Source organism: Hypanus sabinus, chromosome 4, assembly GCF_030144855.1.
Source record: "Hypanus sabinus isolate sHypSab1 chromosome 4, sHypSab1.hap1, whole genome shotgun sequence".
NCBI lineage: Eukaryota > Metazoa > Chordata > Chondrichthyes > Myliobatiformes > Dasyatidae > Hypanus > Hypanus sabinus.
The window spans coordinates 96,809,587-96,833,081 of NC_082709.1; the positions used below are offsets into that span (position 1 = coordinate 96,809,587).

At 44.8% G+C, this 23,495-nt stretch overlaps 1 protein-coding gene across 1 annotated transcript in view; it reads left to right on the forward strand.

Annotated features, from left to right (window-relative positions):
- The window catches only part of LOC132393010 (uncharacterized), a 73,868-nt gene that overhangs the window by 3,690 nt on the left and 46,683 nt on the right, over window positions 1-23,495 (forward strand). The window contains exon 2 of the mRNA XM_059967696.1: window positions 4,368-4,464. Coding sequence (XP_059823679.1) covers window positions 4,368-4,464 — 97 coding nt within the window. The remainder of the gene's footprint in view (window positions 1-4,367; window positions 4,465-23,495) is intronic.

Genomic DNA, 23,495 nt, shown 5'->3' on the forward strand with positions numbered 1-23,495 from the left:
GGACCAGAATCCACTGTGATTTGCCTATCACAACAATAGGGCTATGGCAGATGAAATCTCAATGGCTCTTCACGTGGCTTCTGATCATCTGGACAATACAAATTCCTTTGTCAGTATGTTCTTTATTGGCTACAGATCAGTGTTTTAACACCATCATTTCTATAGCCCTGATGGAAAAGCTCCAGATCCTGGGACTCTGTACCTCCCTCTGAAACTGGATAGTTGACTTCCTAACCAGAAGACACAATCTGTGCCGAATGGAAACAACATCTCCACCTCACTGACAATCCACACTGGTACATCTCAGGGGTGTGTGCTTATCCCACTGCTCTACTCTTTCTACACCCATGACCATGTGACTAGGCACCACACAAATGATATCTATAAATTTGCTGATGATATTGTTGGCAGAATTACAGATGATGATGAGAGGCATACAAGAGCCAGAGCAAGAGCTGGTTGAGTGGTGTCACAGCAACAACCTTGCACTTAATGTCAGTAAGACCAAAGAACTAATTGTGAACTTCAGGAAGGGTAAGATGAGGGAACACACACCAGACCTCATAGAGGGATCAGAAGTGGAGAGAATGAGCAGTTTCCAGTTCCTAGGTGTCAATGTCTCTGAGGATCTAACCCAGACCCAACATATTGATACAGCTACAAAGAAGGCATGACATTAGGACTTTGAGAATACTTCAAAATTTCTGCAGATGTATTGTGGAGAGCATTCTAACTGACTGCATCACCGTTTATATTGGGGGGTGGGGGTGGCTACTACACAGGGTTGAAGGAAACTGCAGAAAGGCATAAACTTAGGCAGCTCTATCATACGTTCTAGCCTACGTAGTATCCAGGACATCTTCAAGGAGCGATGACTCAGAAAAGTGGTGCCCATCATTAAGGACCCCCTACCACCCAAGTCACGCCTTGTTCTCATTGTTACCAGCAGGAAGGAGTTACAGGAGCCTGAAGGTGCACACTCAGCAGCTTCTTCCCCCCTGTCATCTGATTTCACAATGGACATTAAACCCATGAGTACTGCCTCACTACTTTTTTATTTCTATTTATGCACTATTTGATTATTTAATAGATATTGTTCATATAGTCACTGTAATTCTTTTTTTCCTCTATAATTACGTATTGCATTGTACTGCTAAAAAGTCATCACATTTTATGACATGTGCAGTGCTATTAAACCTGATTCTGAAGACACCTTGCATCATTTTTAGACCTTCTTTGTCTGTAAAGAGGTATGTAGGTGATTGTCTCTTCAATGCAACCATCTTGGGAGCAGCATGCATTGAGAATGATACTTCAAGTGAGCTAGAAGGGTCTGACTGGAAGCCAGTCACAAGGCCATGATGTTTGTTAATACATTCTGGTGATGAGGTTTTCTGACAGATGGTTTTGGGAACCATGCCAAACATCCATTAGGTCCTTCTCCCTCAGAGCCCTTAGGACATTCCAAGAAGGACTGTTAGTGAGGCAATGTCCAATTAAATGGAACATTGAATAACAACCAGGCACCACCTGTCATATGCAGCACTGGGAACAGGTGGAGCTTCAGCTCAGTGTTTACAGTCTTGTTTCCAGAACAGTTTTATGCAGCCATGCACAAAATGACCGTCATAATAGAAGTGTAATTTGAAGTATTATTTCCACCCCCCTTGTCTGGGGACTTGTTGGATGTGATCAATCTTGAATCCTGGATGAACCTGAAGATGGCTTGGATAATTGACAGAAAAAATGAGCAGAAAATAGGTCACATTAACACCGTGACTCACGTGCACTAAGACCACGTTCATACTGATAGCCAAGTGTACCAGCACTGAGAGCATGTTCATACCGATGGCTGTGTACCAGCACTGAGAGCATGTTCATACCGATGGCTGTGTACCAGCACTGAGAGCATGTTCATACCGATGGCTGTTACCAGCACTGAGAGCATGTTCATACCGATGGCTGTGTACCAGCACTGAGAGCATGTTCATACTGATGGCTGTGTACCAGCACTGAGAGCATGTTCATACCGATGGCTGTTACCAGCATTGAGAGCATGTTCATACCGATGGCTGTGTACCAGCACTGAGAGCATGTTCATACCGATGGCTGTGTACCAGCACTGAGAGCATGTTCATACCGATGGCCAAGTGTACCAGCACTGAGAGCATGTTCATACCGATGGCTGTGTACCAGCACTGAGAGCATGTTCATACCGATGGCTGTGTACCAGCACTGAGAGCATGTTCATACCGATGGCTGTGTACCAGCACTGAGAGCATGTTCATACCGATGGCTGTTACCAGCACTGAGAGCATGTTCATACCGATGGCTGTTACCAGCACTGAGAGCATGTTCATACCAATGGCTGTTACCAGCACTGAGAGCATGTTCATACCGATGGCTGTTACCAGCACTGAGAGCATGTTCATAACGATGGCCAAGTCGAGCAGAAACAGAGCTGATGGTGTCCCTGAGCAGTGCAATGTTGTTGGAGATTTTCCAGCTAGAAACAGGAGCTGTACCCTGGTCTGGTCCGGGCCATCCAGTTCACAGAGCCAAGTCCAACTCGGTCCATAAGCTGTTGCTTTATTCAAACAAAAGACATGGATCCAGTCAGCTCCTCCAGGGTCAGTGGCTGATTCAGATTATCTGGGAGGCTGTGCTGTCTGTGGCCTTTCCGTCATACAGACTGGTCACTATTGTCATGTGTGAGAATGCTGCTGAGCATCCTCTTTGTAAGGCTGTGGATCAAAGTGCTCCCTCTGGAATAAGAAAGCAAGTCCCATCTTGAATCGGAAGATGATTTCAGAGGATTGTGAGGAGAAGAATGATTCTTGTTCAGAGTTCTCCCCTCACACTCACCAGTGCAGAGCACACTTTTTTAAAATTGATCAAAGTATACTGTACAAGAATAAAAGCAGAACAGGAGTTTCTTTATATCCTCAGGAACGGAATGCAAGTTAAGAGCAATTGTGATCAATAAAGAGGATCAAATTTGGTGTAATATGTGCCTTTAATGTGGCAGGAGCACTAGCTGAGGGGAGAAATATCAGAGTTGCAATAGATGGGTGTTAATATTATAATTGTGTCTGTGTTTTGAAGTCATAGAGCCACTGAATAAGACAGCAGGAAAACAGCGTTCAGCCAAACTGCCCATGCCAACCATGACGCCCTTCCAAGCTAATCCAATTTGCCTGTATTTGGGCCAAAATCTAAACATTTCCTTTTAAGTGTTGTTATTGTACCTGGCTCAAAAACTTCCTCTTATTTCATGTATCTTCTAGATGAATAGATTTTTCCTCAGGTCTATTTTAAGTCTTTCTCCTCAAACCTTAAACTTACAGTATGTTATTCAGTTGTTGATTTCTTTTTCCCCTTGGAAAAAGAATGTGTGCATTCACTCTATCTATTCTCATACTCATAATGGATTTTTATATTTCCATAATGCCACCGCTTAGTCTCCTTAACCTCAGTGAATAAACTTCCTGGCCTGCCCAACTCAGGCCTTGAATCCTGCTAATATTCTTATTTTAGCACTCTTTCCTTCTCATAAAATAGTTCCAAAACTGAACAAAATAGTCCAGGAGTAGTATTATACAACCGCAACATAACGTCCCAACTCCTGTACTCAATGCTCTGATTGATGAGAAAGAGAAGAAACTAAACACACTAAGGAAACAATTTGTAGGATAAACTGAGAAATTGTCATCTATAAGGCCCATCAATGTGTAAAATACAACACAGCTGATTTGTTAATTGTTAGCTTTTTTACACTGAGAGTCAGGAGAGAACATAAAAACCTTTTCCACATCCAGTTCTGCAATGGGGCAACTTGCACTTGGGGGCATGTCTATGGGACAGTCTTGTCCTGGCAGAACCTTTCAAATATGCAGTTTATTCCTGAAGCATTGTTGGCAAACACACAGTGCTAAAGGCTGCATTCACCAAAAGCAGAGCCCGCATAATTATCCTGTCCCACCTAACAGCAACTCTCACATGACCATCTCCTTCCCCAGCCGTCAGTTAGACCCAGCCGAGGGCAATGATTTCCATCACTTTCCTGACACCCAGCTCCCAGGACACCAGTGGGTACAGTATAATGTCTTCTTGATAATATACCCTACATCCCAGTGAGTTTAGGGACGTGCTTACTCAGGCTACAGCAGATATCAGCATTCCACAGGTCTGTTAATTACATCCATCTCATTTCACAGTCTAGTCCTCACAGGGATCAGTGGGCTGAGCACGTACACTATACTGCAAATTAATTTGTTAAGCATTTCCTGTGCATAAATCTGTTCTGAAGGTATCATTTTGACATTGCTGAAATATGAATCTGGTGATACTGTGTGCTCATATTCCAGGAGAGGTGATCACTTGCTGCAGGTGAATGAAAAGGATGTGTCTGAGTTCCCACCCGCGACCGTGGCTGAGCTACTGAGTGAGACATGCACACTGATGGTGAGTTATGGAGAGAGACTGAGAGAGAAATCCTCACTGATGGTGAGTTATGGAGAGACTGAGAGAGAAATCCTCACTGATGGTGAGTTATGGAGAGAGACTGAGAGAGAAGTCCTCACTGATGGTGAGTTATGGAGAGAGTGAGGGCAATCCACACTGATGGGTGATTCAGGAGAGAGAGTGAGAGAGAAATGCACACTGACGGTGAGTTATGGAGAGAGACTGAGAGAGAAATCCTCACTGATGGTCAGTGATGGAGAGACTGAGAGAGAAGTCCTCACTGATTGTGAGTTATGGAGAGAGTGAGGGAAATCCACACTGATGTGTTATTCTGGAGAGATATGGAGTGAAAAATCTACATAGATGGTGATTTATGGAAAAGACTGAGAGAGAAATCCTCACTGATGGTGAGTTATGGAAAGAGTGAGAGGGAAATCCTCACCGACATTGAGTTATGGAGAGACTGGGAGATAAATCCTCACTCATGGTGAGTTATGGCGAGAGTGAGGGAAATCCACACTAATGGGTTATGCTGGAGAAATATGGAGAGAGAAATCCACACTGATGGTGAGTTATGGAGAGAGACCGAGAGAGAAGTCCTCACTGATGGTGAGTCATGGAGAGAGATTGAGAGAGAAATCGTCACTGATGGTGAGTTATGGAGAGAGACTTAGAGAGAAATCCTCACTGATGGTAAGTTATGGAGAGTGACTGAGAGAGAAGTCCTCACTGATTGTGAGTTATGCAGAGAGTGAGGGAAATCAACACTGATGGATTATTCTGGAGAGAAATAGAGAGAGAAATCTACACTGAAAGAGTGAGAGGGAAATCCTCACTGACATTGAGTTATGGAGAGACTGGGAGAGAAATCCTCACTCATGGTGAGTTATGGAGAGACTGGGAGAGAAATCGTCACTGTTGGTGAGTTATGAATATGAGAGAGAAATCCTCACTGATGGTGAGTTATGGAGAGAGACTGAAAGAGAAATCCTCACTGATGGTGAGTTATGGAGAGACTGAGAGAGAAATCCTCACTGATGGTGAGTTATGGAGAGAGTGAGGGAAATCCACACTGATGAGTTATTCTGGAGAGAGACTGGAAGAGAAATCCAGACTGATGGTGAGTTATGGAGAGATACTGAGAGAGGAATCCTCACTGATGGTGAGTTATGGAATGAGTGAGGGAAATCCACAGCGATGGATTATTCTGGAAAGATATGGAGAGAGAAATCCTCACTGATGGTGAGTTATAGAGAGAGTGAGAGTAAAATCCTCACTGATGGTGAGTTATGGAGAGACTGGGAGACAATTCCTCACTGATGGTGAGTCATGGAGCGAGATTGAGAGAGAAATCGTCACTGATGGTGAGTTATGGAGAGAGACAGAGAGAAATCCTCACTGACATTGTGTTATGGAGGGCCTGGGAGAGAAATCGTCCCTGTTGGTGAGTTATGAAGAGACTGAGAGAGAAATCCTTAGTGATGGTGAGCTATGGAGAGTGACTGAGAGAGAAATCCTCACTGATGGTGAGTTATGGAGAGAGACTGAGAGAGAAGTCCTCACTGATGGTGAGTTATGGAGAGAGTGAGGGCAATCCACACTGATGGGTGATTCAGGAGAGAGAGTGCGAGAGAAATGCACACTGATGGTGAGTTATGGAGAGAGACTGAGAGAGAAATCCTCACTGATGGTCAGTGATGGAGAGAGACTGAGAGAGAAGTCCTCACTGATTGTGAGTTATGGAGAGAGTGAGGGAAATCAACACTGATGTGTTATTCTGGAGAGATATGGAGTGAGAAATCTACACTGATGGTGAGTTATGGAGAAAGACTGAGAGAGAAATCCTCACTGATGGTGAGATGGAGAGTGAGAGAGAAATCCTCACTGATGCTCACTTATGGACAGACTGGGAGAGAAAGCCACACTGATGGTCAGTTATGGAAAGAGTGAGGGAAATCCACACTAATGGGTTAATCTGGAGAGAAATGGAGAGAGAAATCCACACTGATGCTGAGTTATGGAGAGTGTGAGAGGGAAATCCTCACTCGTGGTGAGTTATGGAGAGTGTGAGAGGGAAATCCACACTCATGGTGAGTTATGGAGAGAATGAGAGAAATCCACACTGATGGGTTATTCTGGAGAGATATGGAGAAAGAAATTCTCACTGATGGTGAGTTATGGAGAGATACTGAGAGAGAAGTCCTCACAGATTGTGAGTTATGGAGAGAGTGAGGGAAATCCACACTGATGTGTTATTCTGGAGAGATATGGAGTGAGAAATCTACATAGATGGTGATTTATGGAGAAAGACTGAGAGAGAAATCCTCACTGATGGTGAGTTATGGAAAGAGTGAGAGGGAAATCCTCACTGATGGTGAGTTATGGAGAGAGACTGAAAGGGAAATCCTCACTGATGGTGAGTTATGGAGAGAGTGAGGGAAATCCACACTAATGGGTTATTCTGGAGAGATATGGAGAGAGAAGTCCTCACTGATGGTGAGTCATGGAGAGAGTGAGGGAAATCCACACTGATTGGTTATTCTGGAGAGATATGGAGAGAGAAATCCACACTGATGGTGAGTTATTGAGAGAGTGAGGGAAATCCACACTGATGGGTTATTCTGGAGAGATATGGAGAGAGAAATCCAGACTGATGGTGAGTTATGGAGAGAGACTGAGAGAGAAATCGTCACTGATGGTGAGTTATCGAGAGAGTGAGAGGGAAATCCTCACTGATGGTGAGTTATGGAGCGAGACTGAGAGAGAAATCGTCACTGATGGTGAGTTATGGAGAGAGACAGAGAGAAATCCTCACTGATGGTGAGTTATGGAGAGATACTGAGAGAGAAGTTCTCACTGACTGTGAGTTATGGAGAGAGTGAGGGAAATCCACACTGATGGGTTATTCTGGAGAGATATGGAGAGAGAAATCTACACTGATGGTGAGTTATGGAGAAAGACTGAGAGAGAAATCCTCACTGATGGTGAGTTATGGAGAGAGTGAGAGGGAAATCCTCACTGACATTGAGTTATGGAGAGACTGGGAGAGAACTCTTCACTCATGGTGTGTTATGGAGGGCCTGGGAGAGAAATCGTCCCTGTTGGTGAGTTATGAAGAGACTGAGAGAGAAATCGTCAGTGATGGTGAGCTATGGAGAGTGACTGAGAGAGAAGTCCTCACTGATGGTGAGTTATGGAGAGAGAGTGAGAGAGAAATCCTGACTGATGGTGACTTATGGAGAGTGAGAGAGAAATCCTCACTGATGCTCAGTTATGGACAGACTGGGAGAGAAATCCATACTGATGGTGAGTTATGGAAAGGATGAGGGAAATCCACACTAATGGGTTAATCTGGAGAGATATGGAGAGAGAAATCCACACTGATGGTGAGTTATGGAGAGTGTGAGAGGGAAATCCTCACTCGTGGTGAGTTATGGAGAGTGTGAGAGGGAAATCCACACTGATGGGTTATTCTGGAGAGATATGGAGAGAGAAATCCTCACTGATGGTGAGTTATGGAGAGGTACAGAGAGAGAAATCCTCACTGATGGTGAGTTATGGAGAGAGTGAGGGAAATCCACACTAATGGGTTATTCTGGAGAGACATGGAGAGAGAAATGTACACTGATGGTGAGTTATGGAGAGAGACTGTGAGAGAAATCCTCACTGATGGTGAGTTATGGAGAGACTGAGAGAGAAATCCTCTCTGATGGTGAGTTATGGAGAGACTGGGAGAGAAATCTTCACTGATGGTGAGTTATGGAGAGATGTCGAGAGAAAACCTCACTGATGGTGAGTTATGGAGAGAGTGAGAGGGAAATCCACATTGATGGGTTATTCTGGAGAGAGCCTGGGAGAGAAATCCAGACTCATGGTGAGTTATGGAGAGAGTGAGGTGAAATCCACACTGATGGGTTATTCTGGAGACATATGGAGAGAGAAATCCACACTGATGGTGGGTTAAGGAGAGAGAGTGAGAGAGAAATCCTCACTGATGGTGAGTTATGGAGAAAATAAGGGAAATCCACACTGATGGGATATTCTGGAGAGATATGGAGAGAGACATCCTCACTGATGGTGAGTTATGGAGAGATACTGAGAGAGAAGTCCTCACTGATGGTGAGTTATGGAGAGACTGAGAGAGAAATCCTCACTGATGGTGAGTTATGGAGAGAGTGAGGGAAATCCACACTGATGAGTTATTCTGGAGAGAGACTGGAAGAGAAATCCAGACTGATGGTGAGTTATGGAGAGATACTGAGAGAGGAATCCTCACTGATGGTGAGTTATGGAATGAGTGAGGGAAATCCACAGCGATGGGTTATTCTGGAAAGATATGGAGAGAGAAATCCTCACTGATGGTGAGTTATAGAGAGAGTGAGAGTAAAATCCTCACTGATGGTGAGTTATGGAGAGACTGGGAGACAATTCCTCACTGATGGTGAGTCATGGAGCGAGATTGAGAGAGAAATCGTCACTGATGGTGAGTTATGGAGAGAGACAGAGAGAAATCCTCACTGACATTGTGTTATGGAGGGCCTGGGAGAGAAATCGTCCCTGTTGGTGCGTTATGAAGAGACTGAGAGAGAAATCCTTAGTGATGGTGAGCTATGGAGAGTGACTGAGAGAGAAATCCTCACTGATGGTGAGTTATGGAGGGAGACTGAGTGAGAAGTCCTCAATGATGGTGAGTTATGGAGAGAGTGAGGGCAATCCACACTGATGGGTGATTCAGGAGAGAGAGTGCGAGAGAAATGCACACTGATGGTGAGTTATGGAGAGAGACTGAGAGAGAAATCCTCACTGATGGTCAGTGATGGAGAGAGACTGAGAGAGAAGTCCTCACTGATTGTGAGTTATGGAGAGAGTGAGGGAAATCAACACTGATGTGTTATTCTGGAGAGATATGGAGTGAGAAATCTACACTGATGATGAGTTATGGAGAAAGACTGAGAGAGAAATCCTCACTGATGGTGAGATGGAGAGTGAGAGAGAAATCCTCACTGATGCTCACTTATGGACAGACTGGGAGAGAAAGCCACACTGATGGTCAGTTATGGAAAGAGTGAGGGAAATCCACACTAATGGGTTAATCTGGAGAGATATGGAGAGAGAAATCCACACTGATGCTGAGTTATGGAAAGTGTGAGAGGGAAATCCTCACTCGTGGTGAGTTATGGAGAGTGTGAGAGGGAAATCCACACTCATGGTGAGGTATGGAGAGAATGAGAGAAATCCACACTGATGGGTTATTCTGGAGAGATATGGAGAAAGAAATTCTCACTGATGGTGAGTTATGGAGAGAGTGAGGGAAATCCACACTGATGTGTTATTCTGGAGAGATATGGAGTGAGAAATCTACATAGATGGTGATTTATGGAGAAAGACTGAGAGAGAAATCCTCACTGATGGTGAGTTATGGAAAGAGTGAGAGGGAAATCCTCACTGATGGTGAGTTATGGAGAGAGACTGAAAGGGAAATCCTCACTGATGGTGAGTTATGGAGAGAGTGAGGGAAATCCACACTAATGGGTTATTCTGGAGAGATATGGAGAGAGAAGTCCTCACTGATGGTGAGTCATGGAGAGAGTGAGGGAAATCCACACTGATTGGTTATTCTGGAGAGATATGGAGAGAGAAATCCACACTGATGGTGAGTTATTGAGAGAGTGAGGGAAATCCACACTGATGGGTTATTCTGGAGAGATATGGAGAGAGAAATCCAGACTGATGGTGAGTTATGGAGAGAGACTGAGAGAGAAATCGTCACTGATGGTGAGTTATGGAGAGAGACAGAGAGAAATCCTCACTGATGGTGAGTTATTGAGAGAGTGAGGGAAATCCACACTGATGGGTTATTCTGGAGAGATATGGAGAGAGAAATCCAGACTGATGGTGAGTTATGGAGAGAGACTGAGAGAGAAATCGTCACTGATGGTGAGTTATGGAGAGAGACAGAGAGAAATCCTCACTGATGGTGAGTTATGGAGAGATACTGAGAGAGAAGTTCTCACTGACTGTGAGTTATGGAGAGAGTGAGGGAAATCCACACTGATGGGTTATTCTGGAGAGATATGGAGAGAGAAATCTACACTGATGGTGAGTTATGGAGAAAGACTGAGAGAGAAATCCTCACTGATGGTGAGTTATGGAGAGAGTGAGAGGGAAATCCTCACTGACATTGAGTTATGGAGAGACTGGGAGAGAACTCCTCACTCATGGTGTGTTATGGAGGGCCTGGGAGAGAAATCGTCCCTGTTGGTGAGTTATGAAGAGACTGAGAGAGAAATCGTCAGTGATGGTGAGCTATGGAGAGTGACTGAGAGAGAAGTCCTCACTGATGGTGAGTAATGGAGAGAGTGAGGGATATCCACACTGATGGGTTATTCTGGAGAGATATGGAGAGAGAAATCCACACTGATGGTGAGTTATGGAGAGAGAGTGAGAGAGAAATCCTGACTGATGGTGACTTATGGAGAGTGAGAGAGAAATCCTCACTGATGCTCAGTTATGGACAGACTGGGAGAGAAATCCACACTGATGGTGAGTTATGGAAAGGATGAGGGAAATCCACACTAATGGGTTAATCTGGAGAGATATGGAGAGAGAAATGTACACTGATGGTGAGTTATGGAGAGAGACTGTGAGAGAAATCCTCACTGATGGTGAGTTATGGAGAGACTGAGAGAGAAATCCTCTCTGATGGTGAGTTATGGAGAGATTGGGAGAGAAATCCTCACTGATGGTGAGTTATGGAGAGACTGGGAGAGAAATCTTCACTGATGGTGAGTTATGGAGAGATGTCGAGAGAAAACCTCACTGATGGTGAGTTATGGAGAGAGTGAGAGGGAAATCCACATTGATGGGTTATTCTGGAGAGAGCCTGGGAGAGAAATCCAGACTCATGGTGAGTTATGGAGAGAGTGAGGTGAAATCCACACTGATGGGTTATTCTGGAGACATATGGAGAGAGAAATCCACACTGATGGTGGGTTAAGGAGAGAGAGTGAGAGAGAAATCCTCACTGATGGTGAGTTATGGAGAAAATAAGGGAAATCCACACTGATGGGATATTCTGGAGAGATATGGAGAGAGACATCCTCACTGATGGTGAGTTATGGAGAGATACTGAGAGAGAAGTCCTCACTGATGGTGAGTTATGGAGAGACTGAGAGAGAAATCCTCACTGATGGTGAGTTATGGAGAGAGTGAGGGAAATCCACACTGATGAGTTATTCTGGAGAGAGACTGGAAGAGAAATCCAGACTGATGGTGAGTTATGGAGAGATACTGAGAGAGGAATCCTCACTGATGGTGAGTTATGGAATGAGTGAGGGAAATCCACAGCGATGGGTTATTCTGGAAAGATATGGAGAGAGAAATCCTCACTGATGGTGAGTTATAGAGAGAGTGAGAGTAAAATCCTCACTGATGGTGAGTTATGGAGAGACTGGGAGACAATTCCTCACTGATGGTGAGTCATGGAGCGAGATTGAGAGAGAAATCGTCACTGATGGTGAGTTATGGAGAGAGACAGAGAGAAATCCTCACTGACATTGTGTTATGGAGGGCCTGGGAGAGAAATCGTCCCTGTTGGTGCGTTATGAAGAGACTGAGAGAGAAATCCTTAGTGATGGTGAGCTATGGAGAGTGACTGAGAGAGAAATCCTCACTGATGGTGAGTTATGGAGGGAGACTGAGAGAGAAGTCCTCAATGATGGTGAGTTATGGAGAGAGTGAGGGCAATCCACACTGATGGGTGATTCAGGAGAGAGAGTGCGAGAGAAATGCACACTGATGGTGAGTTATGGAGAGAGACTGAGAGAGAAATCCTCACTGATGGTCAGTGATGGAGAGAGACTGAGAGAGAAGTCCTCACTGATTGTGAGTTATGGAGAGAGTGAGGGAAATCAACACTGATGTGTTATTCTGGAGAGATATGGAGTGAGAAATCTACACTGATGATGAGTTATGGAGAAAGACTGAGAGAGAAATCCTCACTGATGGTGAGATGGAGAGTGAGAGAGAAATCCTCACTGATGCTCACTTATGGACAGTGGGAGAGAAATCCTCACTGATGCTCAGTTATGGACAGACTGGGAGAGAAATCCACACTGATGGTGAGTTATGGAAAGGATGAGGGAAATCCACACTAATGGGTTAATCTGGAGAGATATGGAGAGAGAAATCCACACTGATGGTGAGTTATGGAGAGTGTGAGAGGGAAATCCTCACTCGTGGTGAGTTATGGAGAGTGTGAGAGGGAAATCCACACTGATGGGTTATTCTGGAGAGATATGGAGAGAGAAATCCTCACTGATGGTGAGTTATGGAGAGGTACAGAGAGAGAAATCCTCACTGATGGTGAGTTATGGAGAGAGTGAGGGAAATCCACACTAATGGGTTATTCTGGAGAGACATGGAGAGAGAAATGTACACTGATGGTGAGTTATGGAGAGAGACTGTGAGAGAAATCCTCACTGATGGTGAGTTATGGAGAGACTGAGAGAGAAATCCTCTCTGATGGTGAGTTATGGAGAGATATGGAGAGAGAAATCCTCACTGATGGTGAGTTATGGAGAGACTGGGAGAGAAATCTTCACTGATGGTGAGTTATGGAGAGATGTCGAGAGAAAACCTCACTGATGGTGAGTTATGGAGAGAGTGAGAGGGAAATCCACACTGATGGGTTATTCTGGAGAGATATGGAGAGAGAAATCCAGACTGATGGTGAGTTATGGAGAGAGACTGAGAGAGAAATCGTCACTGATGGTGAGTTATGGAGAGAGACAGAGAGAAATCCTCACTGATGGTGAGTTATTGAGAGAGTGAGGGAAATCCACACTGATGGGTTATTCTGGAGAGATATGGAGAGAGAAATCCAGACTGATGGTGAGTTATGGAGAGAGACTGAGAGAGAAATCGTCACTGATGGTGAGTTATGGAGAGAGACAGAGAGAAATCCTCACTGATGGTGAGTTATGGAGAGATACTGAGAGAGAAGTTCTCACTGACTGTGAGTTATGGAGAGAGTGAGGGAAATCCACACTGATGGGTTATTCTGGAGAGATATGGAGAGAGAAATCTACACTGATGGTGAGTTATGGAGAAAGACTGAGAGAGAAATCCTCACTGATGGTGAGTTATGGAGAGAGTGAGAGGGAAATCCTCACTGACATTGAGTTATGGAGAGACTGGGAGAGAACTCCTCACTCATGGTGTGTTATGGAGGGCCTGGGAGAGAAATCGTCCCTGTTGGTGAGTTATGAAGAGACTGAGAGAGAAATCGTCAGTGATGGTGAGCTATGGAGAGTGACTGAGAGAGAAGTCCTCACTGATGGTGAGTAATGGAGAGAGTGAGGGATATCCACACTGATGGGTTATTCTGGAGAGATATGGAGAGAGAAATCCACACTGATGGTGAGTTATGGAGAGAGAGTGAGAGAGAAATCCTGACTGATGGTGACTTATGGAGAGTGAGAGAGAAATCCTCACTGATGCTCAGTTATGGACAGACTGGGAGAGAAATCCACACTGATGGTGAGTTATGGAAAGGATGAGGGAAATCCACACTAATGGGTTAATCTGGAGAGATATGGAGAGAGAAATGTACACTGATGGTGAGTTATGGAGAGAGACTGTGAGAGAAATCCTCACTGATGGTGAGTTATGGAGAGACTGAGAGAGAAATCCTCTCTGATGGTGAGTTATGGAGAGATTGGGAGAGAAATCCTCACTGATGGTGAGTTATGGAGAGACTGGGAGAGAAATCTTCACTGATGGTGAGTTATGGAGAGATGTCGAGAGAAAACCTCACTGATGGTGAGTTATGGAGAGAGTGAGAGGGAAATCCACATTGATGGGTTATTCTGGAGAGAGCCTGGGAGAGAAATCCAGACTCATGGTGAGTTATGGAGAGAGTGAGGTGAAATCCACACTGATGGGTTATTCTGGAGACATATGGAGAGAGAAATCCACACTGATGGTGGGTTAAGGAGAGAGAGTGAGAGAGAAATCCTCACTGATGGTGAGTTATGGAGAAAATAAGGGAAATCCACACTGATGGGATATTCTGGAGAGATATGGAGAGAGACATCCTCACTGATGGTGAGTTATGGAGAGATACTGAGAGAGAAGTCCTCACTGATGGTGAGTTATGGAGAGACTGAGAGAGAAATCCTCACTGATGGTGAGTTATGGAGAGAGTGAGGGAAATCCACACTGATGAGTTATTCTGGAGAGAGACTGGAAGAGAAATCCAGACTGATGGTGAGTTATGGAGAGATACTGAGAGAGGAATCCTCACTGATGGTGAGTTATGGAATGAGTGAGGGAAATCCACAGCGATGGGTTATTCTGGAAAGATATGGAGAGAGAAATCCTCACTGATGGTGAGTTATAGAGAGAGTGAGAGTAAAATCCTCACTGATGGTGAGTTATGGAGAGACTGGGAGACAATTCCTCACTGATGGTGAGTCATGGAGCGAGATTGAGAGAGAAATCGTCACTGATGGTGAGTTATGGAGAGAGACAGAGAGAAATCCTCACTGACATTGTGTTATGGAGGGCCTGGGAGAGAAATCGTCCCTGTTGGTGCGTTATGAAGAGACTGAGAGAGAAATCCTTAGTGATGGTGAGCTATGGAGAGTGACTGAGAGAGAAATCCTCACTGATGGTGAGTTATGGAGGGAGACTGAGAGAGAAGTCCTCAATGATGGTGAGTTATGGAGAGAGTGAGGGCAATCCACACTGATGGGTGATTCAGGAGAGAGAGTGCGAGAGAAATGCACACTGATGGTGAGTTATGGAGAGAGACTGAGAGAGAAATCCTCACTGATGGTCAGTGATGGAGAGAGACTGAGAGAGAAGTCCTCACTGATTGTGAGTTATGGAGAGAGTGAGGGAAATCAACACTGATGTGTTATTCTGGAGAGATATGGAGTGAGAAATCTACACTGATGATGAGTTATGGAGAAAGACTGAGAGAGAAATCCTCACTGATGGTGAGATGGAGAGTGAGAGAGAAATCCTCACTGATGCTCACTTATGGACAGTGGGAGAGAAATCCTCACTGATGCTCAGTTATGGACAGACTGGGAGAGAAATCCACACTGATGGTGAGTTATGGAAAGGATGAGGGAAATCCACACTAATGGGTTAATCTGGAGAGATATGGAGAGAGAAATCCACACTGATGGTGAGTTATGGAGAGTGTGAGAGGGAAATCCTCACTCGTGGTGAGTTATGGAGAGTGTGAGAGGGAAATCCACACTGATGGGTTATTCTGGAGAGATATGGAGAGAGAAATCCTCACTGATGGTGAGTTATGGAGAGGTACAGAGAGAGAAATCCTCACTGATGGTGAGTTATGGAGAGAGTGAGGGAAATCCACACTAATGGGTTATTCTGGAGAGACATGGAGAGAGAAATGTACACTGATGGTGAGTTATGGAGAGAGACTGTGAGAGAAATCCTCACTGATGGTGAGTTATGGAGAGACTGAGAGAGAAATCCTCTCTGATGGTGAGTTATGGAGAGATATGGAGAGAGAAATCCTCACTGATGGTGAGTTATGGAGAGACTGGGAGAGAAATCTTCACTGATGGTGAGTTATGGAGAGATGTCGAGAGAAAACCTCACTGATGGTGAGTTATGGAGAGAGTGAGAGGGAAATCCACATTGATGGGTTATTCTGGAGAGAGCCTGGGAGAGAAATCCAGACTCATGGTGAGTTATGGAGAGAGTGAGGTGAAATCCACACTGATGGGTTATTCTGGAGACATATGGAGAGAGAAATCCACACTGATGGTGGGTTAAGGAGAGAGAGTGAGAGAGAAATCCTCACTGATGGTGAGTTATGGAGAAAATAAGGGAAATCCACACTGATGGGATATTCTGGAGAGATATGGAGAGAGACATCCTCACTGATGGTGAGTTATTGAGAGATTGGGAGAGAAATCCTCACTGATGATGAGTTATGGAGAGACTGGGAGAGAAATCCTCACTGATGGTGAGTTATGGAGAGAGTGAGAGGGAAATCCTCACTGATGGGTTATTCAGGAGAGAGACTGGGAGAGAAATCCACACTGATGGTGAGTGATTGGGAGAGACTGAGAGAGGAAACATCACTGATGGTGAGTTATGGAGAGAGTGAGGGCAATCCACACTGATGGGTTATTCTGGAGAGATATGGAGAGAGAAATCCACCCTGATGGTGAGTTATGGAGAGAGACTGAGAGAGAAATCCTCACCGATGGTGAGTTATGGAGAGACTGAGAGGGAAATCCTCACTGATGGTGAGTTATTGAGAGTCTGGGAGAGAAATCCTCACTGACGGTGAGTTATGGAGAGAGAGTGAGAGAGAAATCCTCACTGATGGTGAGTTATGGAGAGAGACTGAGAGAGAAGTCCTCACTGATGGTGAGGTATGGAGAGAGTGAGGACAATGCACACTGATGGTGAGTTATGGAGAGATATAGAGAGAGAAATCCACCCTGATGGTGAGTTATTGAGAGACTGGGAGAGAAATCCTCACTGATGGTGAGTTATGGAGAGACTGAGAGGGAAATCCTCACTGATGGTGAGTTATTGAGAGACTGGGAGAGAAATCCTCACTGACGGTGAGTTATGGAGAGGGAGTGAGAGAGAAATCCTCACTGATGGTGAGTTATGGAGAGAGACTGAGAGAGAAGTCCTCACTGATGGTGAGGTATGGAGAGAGTGAGGACAATGCACACTGATGATGAGTTATGGAGAGATATAGAGAGAGAAATCCACCCTGATGGTGAGTTATTGAGAGACTGGGAGAGAAATCCTCACTGATGGTGAGTTATGGTGAGAGAGTGAGAGAGAAATCCTCACTGATGGTGAGTTATGGAGAGAGTGAGAGAGAAGTCCTCACTGATGGTGAGTTATGGAGAGAGTGAGGGCAATGCACACTGATGTGTGATTCTGGAGAGATATGGAGAGAGAAATCCTCACTGATGGTGAGATATGGAGAGAGACTGATATAGAAATCCTCACTGATGGTGAGTTATGGAGAGAGTGAGAGGGAAATCCTCACTGTTGGTGAGTTATGGAGAGAGTGAGAGGGATATCCACACTGATGGGTTTTTCTGGAGAGATATGGAGAGAGAAATCCTCATTGATGGTGAGTTATGGAGACATACTGAGAGGGAAGTCCTCATTGATGGTGCGTTATGGAGAGAGTGAGGGAAATCCACACTGATGCGTTATTATGGAGAGATATGGAGAGAGAAATGCACAATTTTGGTGAGTTATGGAGAAAGACTGAGAGAGAAATCCTCACTGATGGTGAGTTATGGACAGACTGAGAGAGAAATCCTGACTGGTGGTGAGTTATGGAAAGAGACTGAGAGAGAAATCCTTACTGATGGTGTGATATGGAGAGTGACTGAGAGAGAAATCCTCACTGATGGTGAGTTATGGAGAGAGACTGAGAGAGAAGTCCTCACTGATGGTGAGTTATGGAGAGAGTGAGGGCAATCCACACTGATGGGTGATTCAGGAGAGAGAGTGCGAGAGAAATGCACACTGATGGTGAGTTATGGAGAGAGACTGAGAGAGAAATCCTCACTGATGGTCAGTGATGGAGAGAGACTGAGAGAGAAGTCCTCACTGATTGTGAGTTATGGAGAGAGTGAGGGAAATCAACACTGATGTGTTATTCTGGAGAGATATGGAGTGAGAAATCTACACTGATGGTGAGTTATGGAGAAAGACTGAGAGAGAAATCCTCACTGATGGTGAGATGGAGAGTGAGAGAGAAATCCTCACTGATGCTCACTTATGGACAGACTGGGAGAGAAAGCCACACTGATGGTCAGTTATGGAAAGAGTGAGGGAAATCCACACTAATGGGTTAATCTGGAGAGAAATGGAGAGAGAAATCCACACTGATGCTGAGTTATGGAGAGTGTGAGAGGGAAATCCTCACTCGTGGTGAGTTATGGAGAGTGTGAGAGGGAAATCCACACTCATGGTGAGTTATGGAGAGAATGAGAGAAATCCACACTGATAGGTTATTCTGGAGAGATATGGAGAAAGAAATTCTCACTGATGGTGAGTTATGGAGAGATACTGAGAGAGAAGTCCTCACAGATTGTGAGTTATGGAGAGAGTGAGGGAAATCCACACTGATGTGTTATTCTGGAGAGATATGGAGTGAGAAATCTACATAGATGGTGATTTATGGAGAAAGACTGAGAGAGAAATCCTCACTGATGGTGAGTTATGGAAAGAGTGAGAGGGAAATCCTCACTGATGGTGAGTTATGGAGAGAGACTGAAAGGGAAATCCTCACTGATGGTGAGTTATGGAGAGAGTGAGGGAAATCCACACTAATGGGTTATTCTGGAGAGATATGGAGAGAGAAGTCCTCACTGATGGTGAGTCATGGAGAGAGTGAGGGAAATCCACACTGATTGGTTATTCTGGAGAGATATGGAGAGAGAAATCCACACTGATGGTGAGTTATTGAGAGAGTGAGGGAAATCCACACTGATGGGTTATTCTGGAGAGATATGGAGAGAGAAATCCAGACTGATGGTGAGTTATGGAGAGAGACTGAGAGAGAAATCGTCACTGATGGTGAGTTATCGAGAGAGTGAGAGGGAAATCCTCACTGATGGTGAGTTATGGAGCGAGACTGAGAGAGAAATCGTCACTGATGGTGAGTTATGGAGAGACTGGGAGAGAAATCTTCACTGATGGTGAGTTATGGAGAGATGTCGAGAGAAAACCTCACTGATGGTGAGTTATGGAGAGAGTGAGAGGGAAATCCACATTGATGGGTTATTCTGGAGAGAGCCTGGGAGAGAAATCCAGACTCATGGTGAGTTATGGAGAGAGTGAGGTGAAATCCACACTGATGGGTTATTCTGGAGACATATGGAGAGAGAAATCCACACTGATGGTGGGTTAAGGAGAGAGAGTGAGAGAGAAATCCTCACTGATGGTGAGTTATGGAGAGATATGGAGAGAGAAATCCTCACTGATGGTGAGTTATGGAGAGACTGGGAGAGAAATCTTCACTGATGGTGAGCTATGGAGAGTGACTGAGAGAGAAGTCCTCACTGATGGTGAGTAATGGAGAGAGTGAGGGATATCCACACTGATGGGTTATTCTGGAGAGATATGGAGAGAGAAATCCACACTGATGGTGAGTTATGGAGAGAGAGTGAGAGAGAAATCCTGACTGATGGTGACTTATGGAGAGTGAGAGAGAAATCCTCACTGATGCTCAGTTATGGACAGACTGGGAGAGAAATCCACACTGATGGTGAGTTATGGAAAGGATGAGGGAAATCCACACTAATGGGTTAATCTGGAGAGATATGGAGAGAGAAATCCACACTGATGGTGAGTTATGGAGAGTGTGAGAGGGAAATCCTCACTCGTGGTGAGTTATGGAGAGTGTGAGAGGGAAATCCACACTGATGGGTTATTCTGGAGAGATATGGAGAGAGAAATCCTCACTGATGGTGAGTTATGGAGAGGTACAGAGAGAGAAATCCTCACTGATGGTGAGTTATGGAGAGAGTGAGGGAAATCCACACTAATGGGTTATTCTGGAGAGACATGGAGAGAGAAATGTACACTGATGGTGAGTTATGGAGAGAGACTGTGAGAGAAATCCTCACTGATGGTGAGTTATGGAGAGACTGAGAGAGAAATCCTCTCTGATGGTGAGTTATGGAGAGATATGGAGAGAGAAATCCTCACTGATGGTGAGTTATGGAGAGACTGGGAGAGAAATCTTCACTGATGGTGAGTTATGGAGAGATGTCGAGAGAAAACCTCACTGATGGTGAGTTATGGAGAGAGTGAGAGGGAAATCCACATTGATGGGTTATTCTGGAGAGAGCCTGGGAGAGAAATCCAGACTCATGGTGAGTTATGGAGAGAGTGAGGTGAAATCCACACTGATGGGTTATTCTGGAGACATATGGAGAGAGAAATCCACACTGATGGTGGGTTAAGGAGAGAGAGTGAGAGAGAAATCCTCACTGATGGTGAGTTATGGAGAAAATAAGGGAAATCCACACTGATGGGATATTCTGGAGAGATATGGAGAGAGACATCCTCACTGATGGTGAGTTATGGAGAGATACTGAGAGAGAAGTCCTCACTGATGGTGAGTTATGGAGAGACTGAGAGAGAAATCCTCACTGATGGTGAGTTATGGAGAGAGTGAGGGAAATCCACACTGATGAGTTATTCTGGAGAGAGACTGGAAGAGAAATCCAGACTGATGGTGAGTTATGGAGAGATACTGAGAGAGGAATCCTCACTGATGGTGAGTTATGGAATGAGTGAGGGAAATCCACAGCGATGGGTTATTCTGGAAAGATATGGAGAGAGAAATCCTCACTGATGGTGAGTTATAGAGAGAGTGAGAGTAAAATCCTCACTGATGGTGAGTTATGGAGAGACTGGGAGACAATTCCTCACTGATGGTGAGTCATGGAGCGAGATTGAGAGAGAAATCGTCACTGATGGTGAGTTATGGAGAGAGACAGAGAGAAATCCTCACTGACATTGTGTTATGGAGGGCCTGGGAGAGAAATCGTCCCTGTTGGTGCGTTATGAAGAGACTGAGAGAGAAATCCTTAGTGATGGTGAGCTATGGAGAGTGACTGAGAGAGAAATCCTCACTGATGGTGAGTTATGGAGAGAGACTGAGTGAGAAGTCCTCACTGATGGTGAGTTATGGAGAGAGTGAGGGCAATCCACACTGATGGGTGATTCAGGAGAGAGAGTGCGAGAGAAATGCACACTGATGGTGAGTTATGGAGAGAGACTGAGAGAGAAATCCTCACTGATGGTCAGTGATGGAGAGAGACTGAGAGAGAAGTCCTCACTGATTGTGAGTTATGGAGAGAGTGAGGGAAATCAACACTGATGTGTTATTCTGGAGAGATATGGAGTGAGAAATCTACACTGATGATGAGTTATGGAGAAAGACTGAGAGAGAAATCCTCACTGATGGTGAGATGGAGAGTGAGAGAGAAATCCTCACTGATGCTCACTTATGGACAGACTGGGAGAGAAAGCCACACTGATGGTCAGTTATGGAAAGAGTGAGGGAAATCCACACTAATGGGTTAATCTGGAGAGATATGGAGAGAGAAATCCACACTGATGCTGAGTTATGGAAAGTGTGAGAGGGAAATCCTCACTCGTGGTGAGTTATGGAGAGTGTGAGAGGGAAATCCACACTCATGGTGAGGTATGGAGAGAATGAGAGAAATCCACACTGATGGGTTATTCTGGAGAGATATGGAGAAAGAAATTCTCACTGATGGTGAGTTATGGAGAGATACTGAGAGAGAAGTCCTCACTGATTGTGAGTTATGGAGAGAGTGAGGGAAATCCACACTGATGTGTTATTCTGGAGAGATATGGAGTGAGAAATCTACATAGATGGTGATTTATGGAGAAAGACTGAGAGAGAAATCCTCACTGATGGTGAGTTATGGAAAGAGTGAGAGGGAAATCCTCACTGATGGTGAGTTATGGAGAGAGACTGAAAGGGAAATCCTCACTGATGGTGAGTTATGGAGAGAGTGAGGGAAATCCACACTAATGGGTTATTCTGGAGAGATATGGAGAGAGAAGTCCTCACTGATGGTGAGTCATGGAGAGAGTGAGGGAAATCCACACTGATTGGTTATTCTGGAGAGATATGGAGAGAGAAATCCACACTGATGGTGAGTTATTGAGAGAGTGAGGGAAATCCACACTGATGGGTTATTCTGGAGAGATATGGAGAGAGAAATCCAGACTGATGGTGAGTTATGGAGAGAGACTGAGAGAGAAATCGTCACTGATGGTGAGTTATGGAGAGAGACAGAGAGAAATCCTCACTGATGGTGAGTTATGGAGAGATACTGAGAGAGAAGTTCTCACTGACTGTGAGTTATGGAGAGAGTGAGGGAAATCCACACTGATGGGTTATTCTGGAGAGATATGGAGAGAGAAATCTACACTGATGGTGAGTTATGGAGAAAGACTGAGAGAGAAATCCTCACTGATGGTGAGTTATGGAGAGAGTGAGAGGGAAATCCTCACTGACATTGAGTTATGGAGAGACTGGGAGAGAACTCCTCACTCATGGTGTGTTATGGAGGGCCTGGGAGAGAAATCGTCCCTGTTGGTGAGTTATGAAGAGACTGAGAGAGAAATCGTCAGTGATGGTGAGCTATGGAGAGTGACTGAGAGAGAAGTCCTCACTGATGGTGAGTAATGGAGAGAGTGAGGGATATCCACACTGATGGGTTATTCTGGAGAGATATGGAGAGAGAAATCCACACTGATGGTGAGTTATGGAGAGAGAGTGAGAGAGAAATCCTGACTGATGGTGACTTATGGAGAGTGAGAGAGAAATCCTCACTGATGCTCAGTTATGGACAGACTGGGAGAGAAATCCACACTGATGGTGAGTTATGGAAAGGATGAGGGAAATCCACACTAATGGGTTAATCTGGAGAGATATGGAGAGAGAAATGTACACTGATGGTGAGTTATGGAAAGAGTGAGAGGGAAATCCTCACTGATGGTGAGTTATGGAGAGAGACTGAAAGGGAAATCCTCACTGATGGTGAGTTATGGAGAGAGTGAGGGAAATCCACACTAATGGGTTATTCTGGAGAGATATGGAGAGAGAAGTCCTCACTGATGGTGAGTCATGGAGAGAGTGAGGGAAATCCACACTGATTGGTTATTCTGGAGAGATATGGAGAGAGAAATCCACACTGATGGTGAGTTATTGAGAGAGTGAGGGAAATCCACACTGATGGGTTATTCTGGAGAGATATGGAGAGAGAAATCCAGACTGATGGTGAGTTATGGAGAGAGACTGAGAGAGAAATCGTCACTGATGGTGAGTTATGGAGAGAGACAGAGAGAAATCCTCACTGATGGTGAGTTATGGAGAGATACTGAGAGAGAAGTTCTCACTGACTGTGAGTTATGGAGAGAGTGAGGGAAATCCACACTGATGGGTTATT